The sequence below is a fragment of the Panthera pardus genome, unplaced genomic scaffold, assembly GCF_024362965.1.
Source record: "Panthera pardus isolate Hobbes unplaced genomic scaffold, ASM2436296v1 HiC_scaffold_15, whole genome shotgun sequence".
Classification (NCBI taxonomy): domain Eukaryota; kingdom Metazoa; phylum Chordata; class Mammalia; order Carnivora; family Felidae; genus Panthera; species Panthera pardus.
Window position 1 is genome coordinate 60,823,519 of NW_026526710.1, and position 17,986 is coordinate 60,841,504.

A 17,986-nucleotide genomic window follows, 5' to 3' on the forward strand; every position below is an offset into this window, starting at 1 on the left:
ACCTTATGGTTGCCCCTGGCGACCATGTGGGTAGCGGAACCTGCTATGATGCGGCGCTCAGGCCCGGTTCCGATAGGGAGACGGTGTAGACGTCACCCTGTACCTGGCGCGGCTGGTTTGAAGGTGACAGGAGGTTGAATGGTGGGGCGGGGGGGAGGGGGGGATGTCCGAGACTACAGCTATTAAAGCCTTGGTGCTGTAGCAACAGTAAACAATTATCACCCTGGGCTTGCCGAACTGGTGAATGCGAAGATCGCTGGCCCCACCCCAGACCCTCTTAAAATCGAAAATTTGGAGGAATCTTAATTTTTGACAGGCACCCACACCATTCTAGGTGATCCAGTACGCGCTCAAATTGGAAAATCGCAGTTCTTTTAGATTCTACCTAAATGAATACTGTATATTAGAACAATTTTTTAATGGTAACAAACACAATTCAAGAAGAGTGGTTGCCAATTCTACTGAGAGTGGACCAGAATCAGAAGTCCCACCACAGACTGGACCAGAAGTCAAGGTTTCCTCTACCAGCAACTAGTTTCATGACAGCAGGGACTATGCTTTTAAATTTAGAATACAATGGAAATGAAGAAAAAACCTTTTCTATATCTACACATTAAGATTGGGGCAGGGGTGCCTGAGGGGCTCAGTGGGTTAAGCATCTGACTTTGGCTCAAGTGATGATCTCAGGTCATGATCTCATAGTTCGTGGGTTCTAGCCCGGTGTCAGCTCCATGCTGACATCTGGGAGCCTGGAGCCTGCTTCAAATTTGTGTCTCCCTTTCTGCCCCTCCCCAGCTGGTGCTCTGTCTCTCTCTCAAAAATAAACACTAATTATTTATAATTATTTATAAAACACTAGATACATATAGATATATATATAACATATATTACTATATTATATATTATATACATAATTTATAATATATATATATAAATATGGGACAGAACTGGGGCTCCTGGGGTGCCCTGTCACTTAAGTGACTCAGTCCGTTGAGTGTCTGACTTTGGCTCAGGTCATGATCTCATGGTTAATGGAATCCAGCTCTGTGCTGACAGTGAGGAGCCTGTTTGGGAGTCTCTCCTCTCACTCTGCTCTAGCTTATTTGGACTTTCTCTATTTCTCTCTTTTTCAAAACAAACATAAAAAAAAAAAAAAAAAAGATTGGGGCAGAACTATCCCCACACATACACATACAGAATTTTTATTGAGATTTTTTTGTGATATGTACAGAATTGGGGGGGGGTAAGATATGGGGTATTTTGTGATAGTAAAACTATTAATATTACCTTCACTTGTAAGTGTTCTGAGAAGCATCTTTCAGCTTCATTCGCCAAATCCTGGTTTACACCTAAAACCTTAATTTGGGTAGGGCATATGCATATCTGGGTTGAAAGGGTCATTTCCTAAAAGATGGCTTGTAAATGTACGGTCAGCAATCCCTTTCCCTAAAATTCTACTCTATTTTCAAGGTGAGCATCCTTCTCCTCATGGGTAATAGTAGGCTAACAGAAAAAAAAAATGGTTTGTAAAAACAACAAAGTTGGAGGGTTATTTTGTGAAATTTGTAGTGATGAAAGTGGACAAAGGGCATAAAGATAACTTTTTCCCATTCAGGGGCTGTACCATCTTACCAGATATTTGGTTACTGAGCAGAGATATATTTGAGTAAAACAAAAAGAATAAACAAGCCATACAATATAGTATTCACTAGTTAATAAAATTCCTTTGAAAAGAAAGGTTTCGTCATTTTAAATATGCACATGACTTAGAAGAAAGATATTTAGTGGTAAGACTACTCCACAATTTGGTCTTAAACCACATATATCAGGCAGTCGAGTACACGGTCTACCTTTCCTGGTGTAACAGTATATTACAGGAGGTTGCAGGCAACAGTGTGGTCTAACTAGCCTTCAAAGATAAACACTCAATCGGAACCAGAACATTATGGTCAGATTCTACCTTCTACTACCTAATCTTGGTCAATTCATTTAATCCGTGTGTGTGTGTGTGTGTGTGTGTGTGTGTGTGTGTGTGTTTTAACATGAAAATAGGTAAAATTTGTTCATCTATTTTTACCAGCTACTTGTAAAAATGAAACTAAAGGCATGCCTGAGTGGCTCAGTTGGCTAAGTGTCTAACTTTGGCTCAGGTCATGATCTCATGGTTCATGGTTTTGAGCCCTGCATTGGACTCTTTGCTGACAGCTCAGAGCCTGGAGCCTGCTTCAGAATTTGTGTCTACCTTTTTCTCTGCCCCTCCCCTACTCACGCTCTATCTCTCTTGAAATTAAATGAACATTAAAAAAGAAAATTAAAAAAAAAGAATTAAACTGAAATAAAACACATAGAAAACCATATATTGCTGTGTAAATATAGAGAACCTCTCTTCGTGTTAACTACTGGATGGAGAATTTTAGGGAAGGCAAGAAATGAATGGAAGAATGGCTGAGCAGCAGCAACAATGTCAGAAGTTGGCTCCTGTCAACTGTTTTATTTTTTATTTTTTTAAATGTTTTTATTTATTTTTGAGACACAGAGAGAGACAGAGCATAAGCAGGGGAGGGGCAGAGAGAGAGGAAAATCCAAAGCAGGCTCCAGGCTCTGAGCAGGGCTTTAACACACGGTCTGTGAGATCATGACTTGAGCCGAAGTCGGACGCTTCACCGACTGAGTCACCCAGGCGCCCCGACTGTTTTATTTTTTAAGGCAAATTATGTTCCTTTTTAAAAAATAAATGTTATTTTGAAAGAGGACGAGATTGCATGAGTGGGGGAGGGACAGAGACAGAGAGGGGAAGAGAGGGGGTTGGGGGAGACAGAGAATCCCAAGCAGGCTCCATACTCAGTGCAGAGCCCAAGGTGGGGGCTCATCCCACCACCCTGGGATTATGACCTGAGCTGAAATCGAGTCTGAAGTTCAACCGACTGAGCCACACAGGCGCCCCAGCTGGCAACTGTTTTAAAATAGCCTCCAGCACAGATAGCTCTTTGGGAGTGAAAACTAAGGGATAAGATAAAGATTGCTGCGGCTCATATTGCTCAGGTAAAAATAAAACATTTAACTTAATGCACTCCGTGTGGAAGAAACAAATATCAGTTATCGGAAAAACAAGTTGCAGGTTTGTTTGTTTGTTTGTTTTTTAAAGACAAATGATTCAAGTCAGAAATAAAAATATAAGAAAGAAAAAACAGGCTGGTTCTAGACAGGTGTACTTCTCACCCAGGAAATGATACCACGGAGAGCGGAGAGAGCGTAGAAGCAGCAAGTGAAGAGAGGCTCCGGTGCTGGAGTCTTCCACCAGCCTGGCCCAAGGACTCAGAGGCCCAGAGTCCTAGTAAGAAACCACAACTCCCAAAAACCCTTGGCCCAGAAGGGGCGGGACCAACGGTGTATGGGCGGGGCCTTCCGAGCGGGCTCGGCACTTCTCTCGTGAGGAGCTTCTCGAGAAGTTGAGGGAACGGCGGCTATGGAAGCACAGGAAGAGAAAGAGGCGCAGGTGATGGGGCGGGAGCCGGGCTTTGCGGCCTCCTGGAAACGGCGTCTTTGCCGACACACTCCTCGCCCGCGCATCTCCTGGGCGCACCATTTTTACTTTTGTCCTCCCCTTGCTCCGCGGATTGGTCTTTAGTCCTCCTTGGCGATCTGGGAGCCCGACTCCGCTTACACCCCCCCCACCCCCCAGAAAGGGCGTTTCCCTTCCTTCCCCGGGCCTCTCCTTGCTGGGACTCGGGCTTGGACAGCGGTTGAAGAGTCCCCTGGTAGGAGATCCCTCTCAGCAGACTGGAGTGGGACTTCCAAATCCAGACCCACCTTACAGCCAAGCTTCCCCGTTCACCGCTGCTTCCTAGTAGGATTTTCACACCTGACCTGATTCCTCGGGCCTGCATCCCAACTCTAGGTGCCTCCCAGAACAGCGGGGCTTTTGGTGTGTTGTTGGGGGCAACTCTTTTTTTTTTTTTTTTCAGACTTTTCACGTATAAGAAAGCTTGAACACCTTCATATTGAGCTTTAAAATGATCCGAGTGATGCACATTATTAGCGTATACAGCTTTGTAGCTTTAGGAAAATATGGATTGTTTTATGGTAATTTTTTTATTTGTGCTTGCTCACTTCTGTCTCCTGACGTCTAGTATCTCTCTCCGTAAAGACAAATTATAATGTAAAATAAATAGAACATTTCTACAACACGTTTTCTTTGCTTCTGATCACTTCTTTCGAATATTTGCTTCATGCTTTTACAATAAACAAGGTTTATAATCTTTGCTTTTCTTTTAATGGTTAGGTTGCTGCGTGGTTGAAAAAAATATTTGGAGATCACCCCATTCCGCAATATGAGGTGAATCCTCGGACCACGGAGATTTTACATCACCTTTCAGAACGCAACAGAGTCCGGGACAGGGATGTCTGCCTGGTGATAGAGGACTTGAAACAGAAAGCAAGCGAATATGAATCAGAAGGTGAGATTAGTAAGAGTTTTGAATGAGGTAATAACTCGAGATGACTACATTTTATATATAACGTTAAAGTATACAAGCTTTAATTTAAGGTAGACTGCTTGTTAGTTTTGCTTCTTTATTTTACCCAGATTTGCCTCCCATTCTGTTACAGCAACTTAATAAGCAATAAATTTCATTATAATATAAATTCAATTGGTACTCTGATAGCACAACAGTAACCCCTAAAACATGAATCTAAACGTAGCCTGACATACAAGATGCCTGTGGTTTTTCACTTACATATCTTTTTGATCTGTTTCCCCGTCTCCATGATTTAGTTACAGTGAGCCATTGGGACATCTGAGGTGGCAGCCATGAACTATGAGACTTGCACAAGTCACACTATTAGTATGTATGCTACGCCTGTGTAGCTTGAAAGAGTGTATTTGGGAAACCTGTTGTTTTTATAATACTAACCACACATTAAAAAACAATTGATAAAAGTCTATCTATGGTCAGAATATACAAAAGAGGAAAGAATTGAGACTTGCAATTGCCCTGTATTTAACTAACTTACATGTGTGGCATGTGTTACATTCCATGTTTTGAGTGTAGTGCAATTTATATTGTAATTCTATGTGTGGGCTTTTTTCCTGCTTTCTTTTAAAAGTTAACATACAGCAAAATTGACTTTTTGTTTTGGTGTACTGCTTTTAGAATATATATTACATTTCTATGACCCAGCAGTACTTTGTATGCATATTATGTTATACAATTGCTTTTTAAATCAGGAGAAAAAAATATGCATTTATACTCTTTATAATTCCCTGGCCACCTTTCCTGGTGTTCATTGTTGTTTTCGTGTGCATTTGAATTATTGTTTGGGGTCACTTGCTTTTAGCCTGCAGAACTTCCTTTAGTATTTCTTATAAGTCAAGACTGCTGGCAACCAATTCTCTCAGTTTTTGTCTATCTGGGAGTCTTTATTTGCATTCATTTTTGAAAGATAGTTTTGCTAGATGTAGGATTCTCTGTTGACAGATTTTCTTTTAGAACACTTTCCACTATGTTGTCCCATTGCTTTCTGGCCTCCACTGTTTCTGCCAAGAAGTCAACTGTTAATCTTATTGGGGTTTCCTTGTAAATAACACGTCCTTTTTCTTTTGCTGTGAGAACAAGATTGTCTCAAGATTGTCTCCTTATCTTTTACTTCAACATTTTTACTTTGATATGTATGTTTGTGGAGCTCTCTGCATTTATCCTACTTGGATTTGTTGAGTTATTCCTTGAATGTGTAAATTATTGTTTTTCAATAAATATGGGAACTTTTCAGGCATTATTTCTTTGACTATTTTTTCTGCTTTTTCTCTTCTGTATGACCATTGTACATATGTTGATGTGCCTAATGTTGTTCCTCATTTTTCTGAGGCTCTTTTATTTTTCACTTTAAAAAAAATTTTTTATTTTAGAGAGAGAGAGCACACAAGCAGGATAGAAGGGGAGAGAGAGAGAGAGAGAGAGAGAGCTCCATAGCTCAGCAAGGAGCCCGATGTGGGGCTCGATCCCACAACCCTGGGATCATGACCTGAGCTGAAATCAGGAGTTAGACACTCAACCAACTGAGCCACCCAAGTGTGCCCACTCTTTTCCTCTCTGTTCTTCAGCTTCCATAATCTCTTATCACTTTATCTTCAAGTTCACTTATTATTTATTCTGCTACTTCAAATCTATTGTTTGTTTTCTCTAGTGAACTTTTCATTTTAGTTATTGTACTCTTCAACTCTAGAATTTCCATTTATAATTTCTATCTCTTTTTGATAGTCTCTATCTGATACAACATTGTCCTTATACCTTTTGTTACTTCTTTAATCGTGGTTTCCTTTAGTACTGTGAACATATTTATTATGGCTGTTTTGAAGTCTTTTTCTGACAAATCCAATATCTGGTCATTCTGACAGGCAGTTTCTTTTGCTTACATTTTACTATGGGTCATGCTTTGTCGTTTTGCATGCCTGTATATTTTTTGTTGGAAACTGGACATTTTAGGTAATGTAGCAACTCTGAGTACTAGTCTCCCAACACCCCCACTGCCCCAGAGCTTGTTTTCATTGTTGTTTTCTTATTTACTTAGTGACTGACTGCTTTTAATGAAGTCTATTTACCCCTGATGGTGTTAAGCCTCTGATGTTGCTCCTCAGGGAGGCACAGACTTAAGTATTCCCACAGTCACTCTGGGATGTCAGTGGTTTTGGGGACTGTCTTACTCTCTTTCATAGACCACATCCAGGTGTAAAATTCTGGTAATTGACAGCTGATTATTGTTTTCAGCAATGCTGTGGGACATAAATTGTTCTACAAGCTAATTCAATCAAATTCTGGCACCCTTAAAGGAGTAGTTTTACAGGGCAGTGTTTGATATTTGTTGTGACCCAAGGATGGCCCCTCCTAGATGTCTTATTTTCTGGTTCTCCCATGTAAACTAACTAGCCCGCAGTTTGACTCTTCTCCCAATTGCTTTTTACTATAACTTCCATTGTTTTCGAGAGTCTCCTTAGGCTTGGACTTCTCCAGGCTCTGTTGCAAATGAAATCAGTTCCTTTGGGAAGATACTGGGCATTATCTCTTCTATGGCTTGCTTCTTCCTCTGCACAAAAATCTCTGAGCCAGTGATCTGGAGGTGAGGGTAGAGACAATAGCAAGCTTTTCTCCAAGTGACACCCTAGTGTAGATGCTGAGTGCTGGGTGGACGGGGGAGTACAGCAGACTTAGGTCCTCTTGACTTGACTTTCCTGGTCTGAAGTCACCACCTCATGAGCTGGTGCAAGGGCCCTCAGGACCCTGGTATTCTCAGCATGGTAGATGCTCACCCACGGTAGAGCTTGATACTAAGAACAGTGGCTGGGTGGGGGAGCCCACACCTCTCATCCACATTCATCTAGGACTTAGTCTCAGCAACAGAGAGCTGGTGGCAGGATGAGAAACACTGAAGTCCTATTCCTCCCGGAAACAAAGCCCTCTGGCTGGGAGCTGGGGGCAGAGGGATCCCTGTGTTCTTGACTACAACAGTCTGGAGTGGAGTCTCTGCCTCCCTGAACTGGGAGAGAGAGGGAGAGAGTGGTTTTGGTTTACATATCACAAACTCACCTTCCTTACTGAATTGTCATAGATTTTCTTGAATAGATGTTTCTTCATTTGCTGTTTGTTCTTAGGACCATTTCCAGAGGCTTTAAATCATTGTGTTTTAGTTCTGGTTTTGTTTTTGTGTTTGTGTTTTTACATGGTTGGGTGTCTTTGTTTGTTTGTTTGTTTACAATTTTCACCACTTTGACTGGACAGCAGGTATGCAGAGCTCTTTGCACTGGTAGGCTGGAAGCCTTAACTCCTGGTCTATTGATTTTTTTTTTTTTAATATTTTATTTTTAAGTAATTTCTACACCCAACATGGCTCTCAGACTCACAACCCCAAGATCAAGAGTCACGTGCTCCATCAAGTAAGCCAGACAGGCACCCCTGGTCTCTTGATTTTTTGACAAGGGTAACAAGACAATTCAGTGGAGGAAAAAAATAGCCTTTTCAATGACCAGTGCTGGGCTAACTGGATATCCACATGTACAAGAATGAGGTTGGATCCTGCCTCATACCATATGTAAGAATTAACTCAAAATAAATGAAAAACCTAAATGTAAGAGCTAAACCTAAAACTCTGAAGACAGCATTGGTGTATATCTTTATGACCTTGAATTTGGCAATGGTTTTGTAGCTATGAGTCCCTAAACACAAACAACAAAAGAAAGAGTAGATAAATTGTACATCATCAAAATTAAAACTTTTGTTCTCAAAGGACACCATCAAATAAGTGAAGAAAACAACCTACAGAATGGGAGAAAACATTTATAAATCATATCTGATAAGGGACCTGTATCTACAACATATAAAGAACTCTTACAACTCAATAATAAAAAGACATATTACCCAATTAAAAATGGGAAAGGGATGTGAATATACATCTCTCCCAAGAAAATATAAAAATGACCATTAAGCCAGCATTATTAGCCATCAGGGAAATGCAAATGAAAACCACAATTCCTTTTCACACCTATAAGGAGGGCTATAATCAAAAATAAAAATATTCGGGTCTTGAGTAACCATTTATTAAGTTCTGTGAATGACCACTATGCAAAAAAAAAAAAGACAAATAATAACAACTGTTGGTAAAACAAACAAACAAAAAAAAACTTGTTGGTAAAGATACGGAGAAATTGAAATCCTCATACACTTCTGGTGGGAATGTAAAATCATACAGTCCCTTTGGAAAACAGTCTGGCAATTCCTCAAATGGTTAAAACATAGTTACCATATGACCCACCAGTTCCACTCCTAGGTATATACCCAAATACGAAATGAGAAAAGACAGAATGTAGATTAGTGGTTGCTAGGGCTTCATGGGTTGGGGAATTGGAATAGGATGACTAAGAAATGGTGGGGTTTCTTTTTGGGGTGATGAAAATGTTCTAAAATTGATTGTATTGATGGGTATACAACTCTGTGAATATACTAAAAGCTATTGAGTTGTATACTTTAGGTGAGTGGGTTATATGGTATATGATAAGTTGTCATTAAAGCTGTTAAAAATTAAAGTAAAACAAACATCTTAGTCACCATAGAACTCTTATATCTTTTCAGCCAAGCACCTTCAAGACCTTCTCATGGAAAGTGTGAATTTTTCCCCTGCCAATCTGTCTGGCGCTGGTTCTAGGTACCTGAATGCTTTGGTTGACAGTGCAGTGGCCCTTGAAACAAAGGATTCCTCACTAGCTAGGTAATTCTTGTGACAGTTTTCATTTCTGTAATCATAGGTACTGTAAGGTCTCAACTAAGGACTTTTTGTTTCACTGGGTAATTCTATATAGGAAATTAACAATAAATCCCAAAACACTGAATTTACTTAATTCCTTCTTATCATTGCTAGTAAATGTATGTATTTAATTCAGATAAACCTGGCATTGTTTAAATTTTAGTGTTTTCTTCTTTCAGGATTAGGTTTGTGAAGGTTGCTTCTCACATTTGTTTGGAAAGAAATTAGGTAACACTTACATTATTCCCCGTAAACAATAAGAAAAGCAGTAGCCTAAATTATCTTATTCAGGGGCACCTGGGTGGCTCAGTCGGTTAAGCGGCCGACTTCGGCTCAGGTCATGATCTCATGGTCCGTGAGTTCGAGCCCCACGTCGGGCTCTGTGCTGACGGCTCAGAGCCTGGAGCCTGTTTCAGATTCTGTGTCTCCCTCTCTCTGACCCTCCCCCGTTCATGCTCTGTCTCTCTCTGTCTCAAAAATAAATAAATGTTAAAAAAAAATCTAAATTATCTTATTAAGCATAGTGAATTTTGGTCATGTCCCTGCCCTACTGGGTAGAGTAGATTACGGACCTTTATTCTTTGTGACAGGTATTCCACTTATGTAATGACATTATTCTTTCTAGCAACCCTAAGAGGAAACTAAAGCTCAGGAGAGGTGTATTAAATAACTTCTCCAAGCTGGTAAATGGCAGATTTGGGATTCAAACCCAGCCTGACCCCCAAGTCCACGTGATTACCGTTGGTGGCCGTATCTCAGCTAGGACTACCACTATAACTTACAATCCGAGAACTGTATAGCTATTCTACTTAATTGCCCATATAAAACTTGGAATTTATATATATTCTCATGAAGTAGTGTTTCAGGTATAAGAACATAAGAAACCTAAACTTGAATTCAGTCAATTCAGCAGACACCAAATACCGGTTATACGCTAGGCATATAGCTCTGCTCTGAGGAAGCAGAGATGAATAGGATAATAATTGGCAGCAAGGACAGTCTCTGCTCACAGTCAAATAGGGGAGATGGGTATGTAAAACTATAGCATAGAGTGACACCTTTAACAGTATAAGAATGTACAACCTGTTGATTAGTAGTACAGAGAAAGGGGTAGTGAGTTCCAGAACCGGAGTGAATCTTATTTGAATTTTAAAAGACGAATTGAAATTTACCTGAAGAAGAGCTTTCCAGGAAATGGGAACAGCATATAAAAAAATACAGAGAGGAGCGCCTGGATGGCTCAGTCAGTTGAGTGTCTGACTTCAGCTCAGGTCATGATCTCATAGTTCATGAGCTTGAGCCCCATGTCAGGCTTTGTGCTGACAGCGTCGAGCAGGCTTTGGATTCTCTCTCTCTCTCTCTCTCTCTCTCTCTCTCTCTCTCTCTGTCTCTCTGCGCCCCTCCCCCAGTCGCGTGTACGCACTCTCAAAAATGAATAAACGTTAAAATTTTTTTTAATTATTAAAAAAATGCATAGAGCATGATTACAGAAGAATCCACATTAAGACAAAATCATTGTTAGAAATGAGGAATAATTATCATTATTGTCCTTAATGTCCATTTACGTGACCAGATCCTTTTTTTAGTTTTATCCCCGCAGTGAATGATTTGACGTCTGATCTTTTCCGTACCAAATCCAAAAATGAAGAAATCAAGCTTGAATTGGCAAAACTTGAAAAAAATCTAACTGCAACTTTAGTGTTGGAAAAATGTCTACGAGAGTAAGTAACTGAGTTGAAAGTAGTGATGATGTTTGTTATACAGGCAGTAACAGGACAGTGTCAGATTTAGTTTTGACAGTAGACGGGATTTAAAACAACACATTAGAAACTGGAGTCCATACATGGTTTTCTAAGTAAAAAATGACTTGGGTGGAAGTAGGGATTGGGTACAGACTTTCACCTTTTACTTCATACTTTTTCTTACCATTTTTTCTCTTTTATAAATAGCCTGGGGTTTGGGGCGCCTGGGTGGCTCAGTCATTTAAGTGTCCATCTTCAGCTCAGGTCACAATCTCACGGTTTGTGAGTTCGAGCCCCACATTGGGCTCTGTGCTGACAGCTTGGAGCCTGGAGCCTGCTTCAAAGTCTGTGTTTCCCTCTCTCTCTCTGCCCCTCCCCCTCTCACACTCTGTCTGTCTGTCTCTCTCTCAAAAATAAATAAACATGAAAGAAAAAAATTAAAAATAATTAAATAGCCTGGGTTTTATAATTTTGAAAATGTATGTGAATTTTTCTTTTTAACTTATAAGCCATGGTGCAACCTAAAGTCACATTATATTTGGTTGCCCCAGAGATTAGATGCTATAGATCAGGAGTGTGGATATGCACAAGTAATTTGGTGGTGTGTAAATTTATTTAACAAATATTAAGTATGTATATGCAAGGCACTGTATCATGTCACATTTAGGAAAGAAGGCTTTGAGACTTCCATAATTCAAATTGCTTTAGGATATATTAAATCACTTTTTTAAATAGCAGGTTCACTTTCTCCAAGAATAATTGGCATAGATTAATCTTAAAATTACTTAGTATTCCATGAGAAAAATCCCAGGTGGCAACATGGAGTGGAGAATGACCTGGGAGAATAAACCGTAGCTAGTCCGGGATATAAAATCTGTAGTAGAAAGTAGCAAGTATGTTGTCTACTTTTGGCTAATCCAGAGTATTTTTTTAATAATAATTCCACTGAGGAGAAGAAAATGTTTTCAACTCTACTTTTCTTTTTCAATATATGAAGTTTATTGTCAAATTGGTTTCCATACAACACCCAGTGCTCATCCCAAAAGGTGCCCTCCTCAATACCCATCACCCACCCTCCCCTCCCTCCCACCCCCCATCAACCCTCAGTTTGTTCTCAGTTTTTAAGAGTCTCTTATGCTTTGGCTCTCTTCCACTCTAACCTCTTTTTTTTTTTTTCCTTCCCCTCCCCCATGGGTTCAACTCTACTTTTTAAAGGGATCTAAAGAAGGCAGAGTTGCATCTGTCTACGGAAAGGGCCAAAGTTGACCATCGTCTTCAGAACATGGATTTCCTAAAAGCAAAGTCGGAGGAGTTCAGATTTGGAATCAGAGCTGCAGAGGTTTGTACAAAGGACTGAATATATTTAGTTCTTTTCAGACTTCTTGTCGACCTTCATCCTCACAACTAGACATATGCTTACTTTTTTACAGATAAGGGAACTACAGAGAAGATAGGTCACTTACCCAAGGTCACGTAGCTGCTTAGCAGTGGATCCAGATTCAAACACAGGCAGCCAGGCCCCCAAGCCCGGGGGCCCCAACTCTTAGCGCTGAACCCACCTTGTCACAAATCTGTGACTGTTTGAAATGACCCACATGCAGCATAGAACTGCTTAGATGCATGTGGTCTTTCATCTATGATTTGTAGCTTCTCTTTACTGTGTTATATGATGAAAATATGTCATGATGGTCACTTTGAAAATACTTTTTTTCACTAAACTCCCTTTTTTTGTAATTATAGGAGCAACTTTCCACCAGAGGCATGGATGCTTCTCTGTCTCACCAGTCCCTCGTAGCGCTCTCAGAGGTGAGCCTATTTTAACCCAATTTAGCTTTCTTTAGAATCTTAGCACACAATCTGCCTTTTCATTTGCTTCTTTTTAGAGAGCTTTATTCACTATTGACCTGTTTTTCTTTACCTCTGTACTTTATGTTCACTAGTATTTATACCTTTATTACGTGGTTAGCTGTATCTATCCTCACATTTGTTTGGTTTCCTTTATTTACTACTATATGCCAGAAACTCTTTGCTAGAGTCCGTTATATATTATTGATTTATTTATAAAATACATTTATTGAGGGATTATGTGCTAACCATGTAGGTCCTCTTCTTCTCTTTCCATGTACAGTAAAAATGCAGGCCCCAAAACTCATATAGGATGCAATTCTAGGTTTTTAGGTTGTGTAAGTGTTTCATGTATTTTGATAGGAAGAGGAAGAAAGACGGGGCTTTGTTTTATTTTATTATTACTTATTTATTCTTAAGATTTTTTTATACTTTGATTTGGGAATCTAAAGTTGACAATTCATAAGTATGTATTTGAGATTCTAATTGTTCCCTTACATTCTGATTCCTCTTGATCACATTGTTCTGTCTTCCTAGACAGCATATTTAGATCCTAGTCTTTTTTTTTTAAGATTTTGTTTCTTTTTCATTTCTTTTTAATTTTTAAAATACTTATTTTGAGAGAGAGAGCAAGAGAGCAGGGGAGGGGCAGAAAAAGAAAGAGAAAGAATCCCAAGCAGGCTCCATGCTGTCAGCACAGAGCCTGACATGGGCCTTGAACTCAGGAACCGTGAGATCATAATCTGAGCCAAAATCAAGAGTCAGGCGCTTAACCAACTAAGCCACCCAGGTGCCCCTTTAAAGATTTTAAGTAATCTCTACACCCATTGTAGGTTTCAAACTTAAACCCTGAGATCAATAGTTGCATGCTTTACCAACAGAGCCAGCAGGTGCCCCATTTAGATCCAATTCTTAATAAATGGGAGTATAACTTTTCTATTTTAAGCATCTAATAAGGATTGTTTCCATTGGAAGTGAGTTTGTTATTCCTATATCTTTGAACCTCATTTAACACATTGATACAATTTGATATATTATTTAAAATATCTTAATGTTAACGCTTTATTATGTTTTATTTCAGAAATGAGCAATATTTAGTTGCATTATGAATATCTCTATCACTCTGTGACTCTTGGATCTTTTTCCACCCCCAGAAATTGGCAGAACTAAAACGACAGACAATACCTTTGAAGAAAAAATTGGAGTCCTATTTAGATTTAATGCCGGTAATTATTTTTATGAATTAAAAAAAGTCGTCGCCAACTTTCCCCGGGGGTACTAACTGATCATGAAAATACTGGGTTCATGTTTAAGGCTTTCAAGTCTCCGCTGAGTTTCAGTGTTGTGTGTGCACTGGATACACTCTGTAAGGTGTTTTGCCTTTTGAAAAAGATTGTTGCACTTTTTCTCCTTGAGTCCTAGTTGAAGCAACATAATCTTTCCTTGTTTTATTTTTCTTTAAAAGAATCCGTCGCTTGCTCAGGTGAAAATTGAAGAAGCAAAGCGGGAACTAGTAAGTAGTTCCAGTTTTTTTCCTTCCTATTTTTTAAAAATAAAGGAAAAAACACTGATATGGCTACAGCTCCTTCCACCCTTCTTTCCTTCCTATTCCAAGGTAAACCACGGTCTCAAAGCTGTTGTGCGTCATTACCATGCGTTTTTTAATACTTTTTTGGATATGTGTATGTGTTTCTTTGCATAAAAAATATATAGTGACCTTTTATGTCTTTTACATTTTCGCATAGATTTTCCTAATTGGAAAAGGGGGGTTGCAAGACAGAATATTCTTTTTTTTTTTTTTAAGTTTATTTGTTTTTTTTGAGAGAGACAGACAGAGCAAGCAGGGGAGGGGCAGAAAGAGGGAGAGAGAGAATCCCAAGCAGGCTCTGTGCTAACAGCGACCCGGGGCTCAGTCTCACAAACCATGAGTTTGTGACCCGAGTTTAAATCAAGACTCGGATGCTTAACCAGTTAAGCCACCCAGGTGTCCCAAGACAGAATATTCTAAGCAAATGAATTAACAAAGGTGTATGAGCTGGAAAACGGAGGACTTTTCCAAGCTTTGACAAGTGATGCGGCCCAGCTGTTTAGGGGTATGCAGTGGACAATAGGACTAAAGAAGGTCAATTGGTTTATGATATAAAGGACCTTAAATATAAAGGGAGTTGAACTTGGAGGCTGTTTGGGACCACTGAACATTGCTGTGTGTTTCTTAACTTTCTAAGCTAAAGAGAAATGAAATGTGATCAGAGCTATGCTTTTTGATTAGGCTAGTTTTTAGGAAGATTATTCTGGAATCAGTATATAGGGTGGATTAGAAGAAGGAGAAAGAAAACTGCAGAAACGGTTGGTGTATGTAGACCAGGTGAGAAGTAATGAGAAAGTGTCAACGAGAGAAGAAAAGAGGTGACGTGAGAGATGTTGAGGAATTGCATTGGTCAAGCAGCAGAGGTCAGAAAAATGTGTTCATGTGTCTTTACACTGATACACTGATTCATCTCTCTAAAGGGTTTTTCCCCCTTGAGATGTTAACTAGAATCAGGGGTCTGAAAACTTTTAGGGTGTGGGAATGAGGGGGGCGAGGTAAAAGCAAGGAATGTCTAAACACATATTTAATATTTATAATTGTATTTTTAAAAATTTGTTTTAATGTTTTTCTTTTTTGCTTCCCTTATTTTAAATAACACTAGAAGTTAGAGGACCTGTTTTATATCCTTATTTATAGAATTTATGGTGGTTCTTTCTTCCTTTAGGATACCATTGAAGCTGAGCTTACAAAGAAAGTAGATATGATGGAACTGTGACCAGAGTCCAGTAAGCTTCATCGTCCCTAACAAAGTAAATTGAATAGGACTTGAAAGAATTGTTTCCTCTCCTATACCTTAACAATTTAACACCTGTATAATAATGTCACTGTTGATGGAACAGTGGTTTCTGGTTGTGTATTGCATTTCTGTGCCCAAATACACAGTTTTCATATTACAAACTGTTGTGGGTTTTCTATGTTGCTGACAGTTAAGTGTCCCTCGGTGGGTCTCTTTGGTGAACATTATGACAGTTGTCATGCAGTCACTTGTGAGGCCAACTAAGTGAAGAGTTCTGTAACTCAACTTACGTTTCTCCCCAGCCCTCCCTCTAGGGTTTTGCTGCCTTCCTTCTGATCAATCACCTGCCTACCTCCAGATGTTAATATATGCAGGAATTTAGTTGAAAGAGATGACCTTTTAAATCAGTAGTAGAGAGACAGATAATTCAACCCATGGTGCTATATCCTTATTTCATGCCTTATGTCAGGATAATCCCAAGGATCAAAGATTTAAATGTTAAAAAAAAAAAAAAGACAGTAAGAGAAATCAGGGAAACGCTTTAATGTTTTGACTTTTAAATAATCATAGAGTCAATAACAGAGGACCCAAATCCAGGAGCCATAAATGAAATGATAGAATTATTTGAAAATTTGGATTAAAAAATTCCTACATGGCAAGATCTTTTATAAGTAAAATCAAAGGCCGTTACAAACGTGGTATAGGGAAAAAGAAGGAGAAAGTTTTCATTGTGTTCCTTTTTGTACTTTGAAAAATTTTGTACCATGTGATTAAGAAGCAACAAGTTTAATTAAATTTATTTTATTTATTTATTTTTAAAGTACTATCCTCTGTCATGGCTTTTTTTTTCTTTTAATATTTATTCATTTTTTGAGAGAAAAAAAGAGCGTAAGTAGGGGAGCGGCAGAGAGGGAGGGAGTCACAGAATCCAAAGCAGGCTCCAGTCTCTGAGCTGTCAGCACAGAGCCCGATGCGGGGCTTGAACCCACAAACTGAGAGATCATGACCTGAGCTGAAGTCAACCACTCAACCAACTGAGCCACCCAGGCACCCCAGCAACCAGTTTACTTTTTAAAAAAGAGGAAAATGAAACAATGAGGGGTTTTGTTTTTGCAATCAGTTCTTTTTTTAATGTTTATTAATTTGTGAGAGACAGAGACACAGCATGAGTGGGGGTGGGGTTAGAGAAAGAGGGAGACATAAAATCTGAAACAAGCTCCCTGGTCTGAGCTGTCAGCACAGAGCCCGATGCAGGGCTCAAACTCACAAGCCGTGAGATCATGACCTGAACTGAAGTCAGACGCTTAACCAATTGAGCCACCCAGCCACCTGCAATCAGTTTTTTTAAAGGTTACCTAAATGACCTTAAAAATTTCCCACTCCTTTCCCACAAATATGTGGAAATATAATATACAAAGGACATTTGTATTTCCTTTTTTGAAAACTGTCCATATCATTTAGCCATGTAGGTATAGTGATTTTGTCTTTATCTTAACAATTTATAAGAGCCCCTTGTATATTAGCTAAATTAATCTTTTGTGATTAGCTCTGTAAATATTTTTCCCAAGTTTGTCATTTTTCTTTTGACTTAATTCCAGTGTTTTTGGTAAGGCAGCTTGAATTGATTGTGGAAATGACCAATCTGTCCCTGGGCACTCACCCGTTGTGTGGTGACTTTGCTACTTCTCCCGTCCAGAGATGAAGTCTGTATCTCTACCTCTTGGCTTGGCCTTGTGATTTGTTTTAGACAATGAGACAATAGCGAATGTAACAGAAGCAGAGGATTAAAAGCTGTGTGTTGGAGCTTGCCCTCTCTTATGGCTCTGGAATTCTGAAACCACTACGTAAAGCAACTTGAACTGTTGGCAGATGAGAAGCTACATGGAGCAGAAACAAGTGATTCCAGCCGAGCCTTGCCCCCACCCAAGACAAGCAGGCTGCCAACTGCCAGCCATATGAATGAGGCCTTCTTAGACTGTCCAGCCCCCGTCAAGCCACCAGCAGGCAGCAGAGATCAACCAACCTGGCCTGGGCCAGAAGCCCACAAAGTCAACGTATATATCATGAGAAATAATAAATGATTGTTATTTGAAGCTTATTTTGAGTTTTGGGCTGATTGTTAGCTGCGGTAGCTAATTGATAAAAGTAGCTTGTGAAATTAATGTTCAAAGTAAAAGGAGAGCAAAAATATACACTGTAAGAATCAAACTTAGGACCAGCATAATTTTATAAAAACAGTAATTATATTGTTTTTATTTTAGTTTGTTAATGTTTACTTTTGAG

General features: G+C 39.4%; 1 protein-coding gene across 8 annotated transcripts in view; it reads left to right on the forward strand.

Annotated features, from left to right (window-relative positions):
• Window positions 1-3: 3 nt before the first annotated feature.
• HAUS1 (HAUS augmin like complex subunit 1) overlaps window positions 4-17,986 on the forward strand; it is a 44,431-nt gene continuing 26,448 nt past the window's right edge. For 3 of the 8 annotated variants that reach the window (XR_002084366.2, XR_002084365.2, XR_008422273.1), the window contains exons 1-9: window positions 4-123; window positions 4,283-4,457; window positions 9,120-9,255; window positions 10,878-11,012; window positions 12,249-12,372; window positions 12,774-12,839; window positions 14,033-14,104; window positions 14,344-14,391; window positions 15,632-15,716. Coding sequence is in view for 5 of the 8 variants with exons in the window: in XM_019464156.2 (XP_019319701.2) it covers window positions 25-123; window positions 4,283-4,457; window positions 9,120-9,255; window positions 10,878-11,012; window positions 12,249-12,372; window positions 12,774-12,839; window positions 14,033-14,104; window positions 14,344-14,391; window positions 15,632-15,682 (906 nt within the window). In the remaining 3 variants the exon portion in view is untranslated. Of the gene's footprint in view, window positions 124-3,375; window positions 3,497-3,983; window positions 4,084-4,282; window positions 4,458-9,119; window positions 9,256-10,877; window positions 11,013-12,248; window positions 12,373-12,773; window positions 12,840-14,032; window positions 14,105-14,343; window positions 14,392-15,631; window positions 17,802-17,986 lie in introns of those variants that run through there. The other 5 variants (XM_019464156.2, XM_019464158.2, XM_053902659.1 and 2 more) reach the window with 5 other exon arrangements.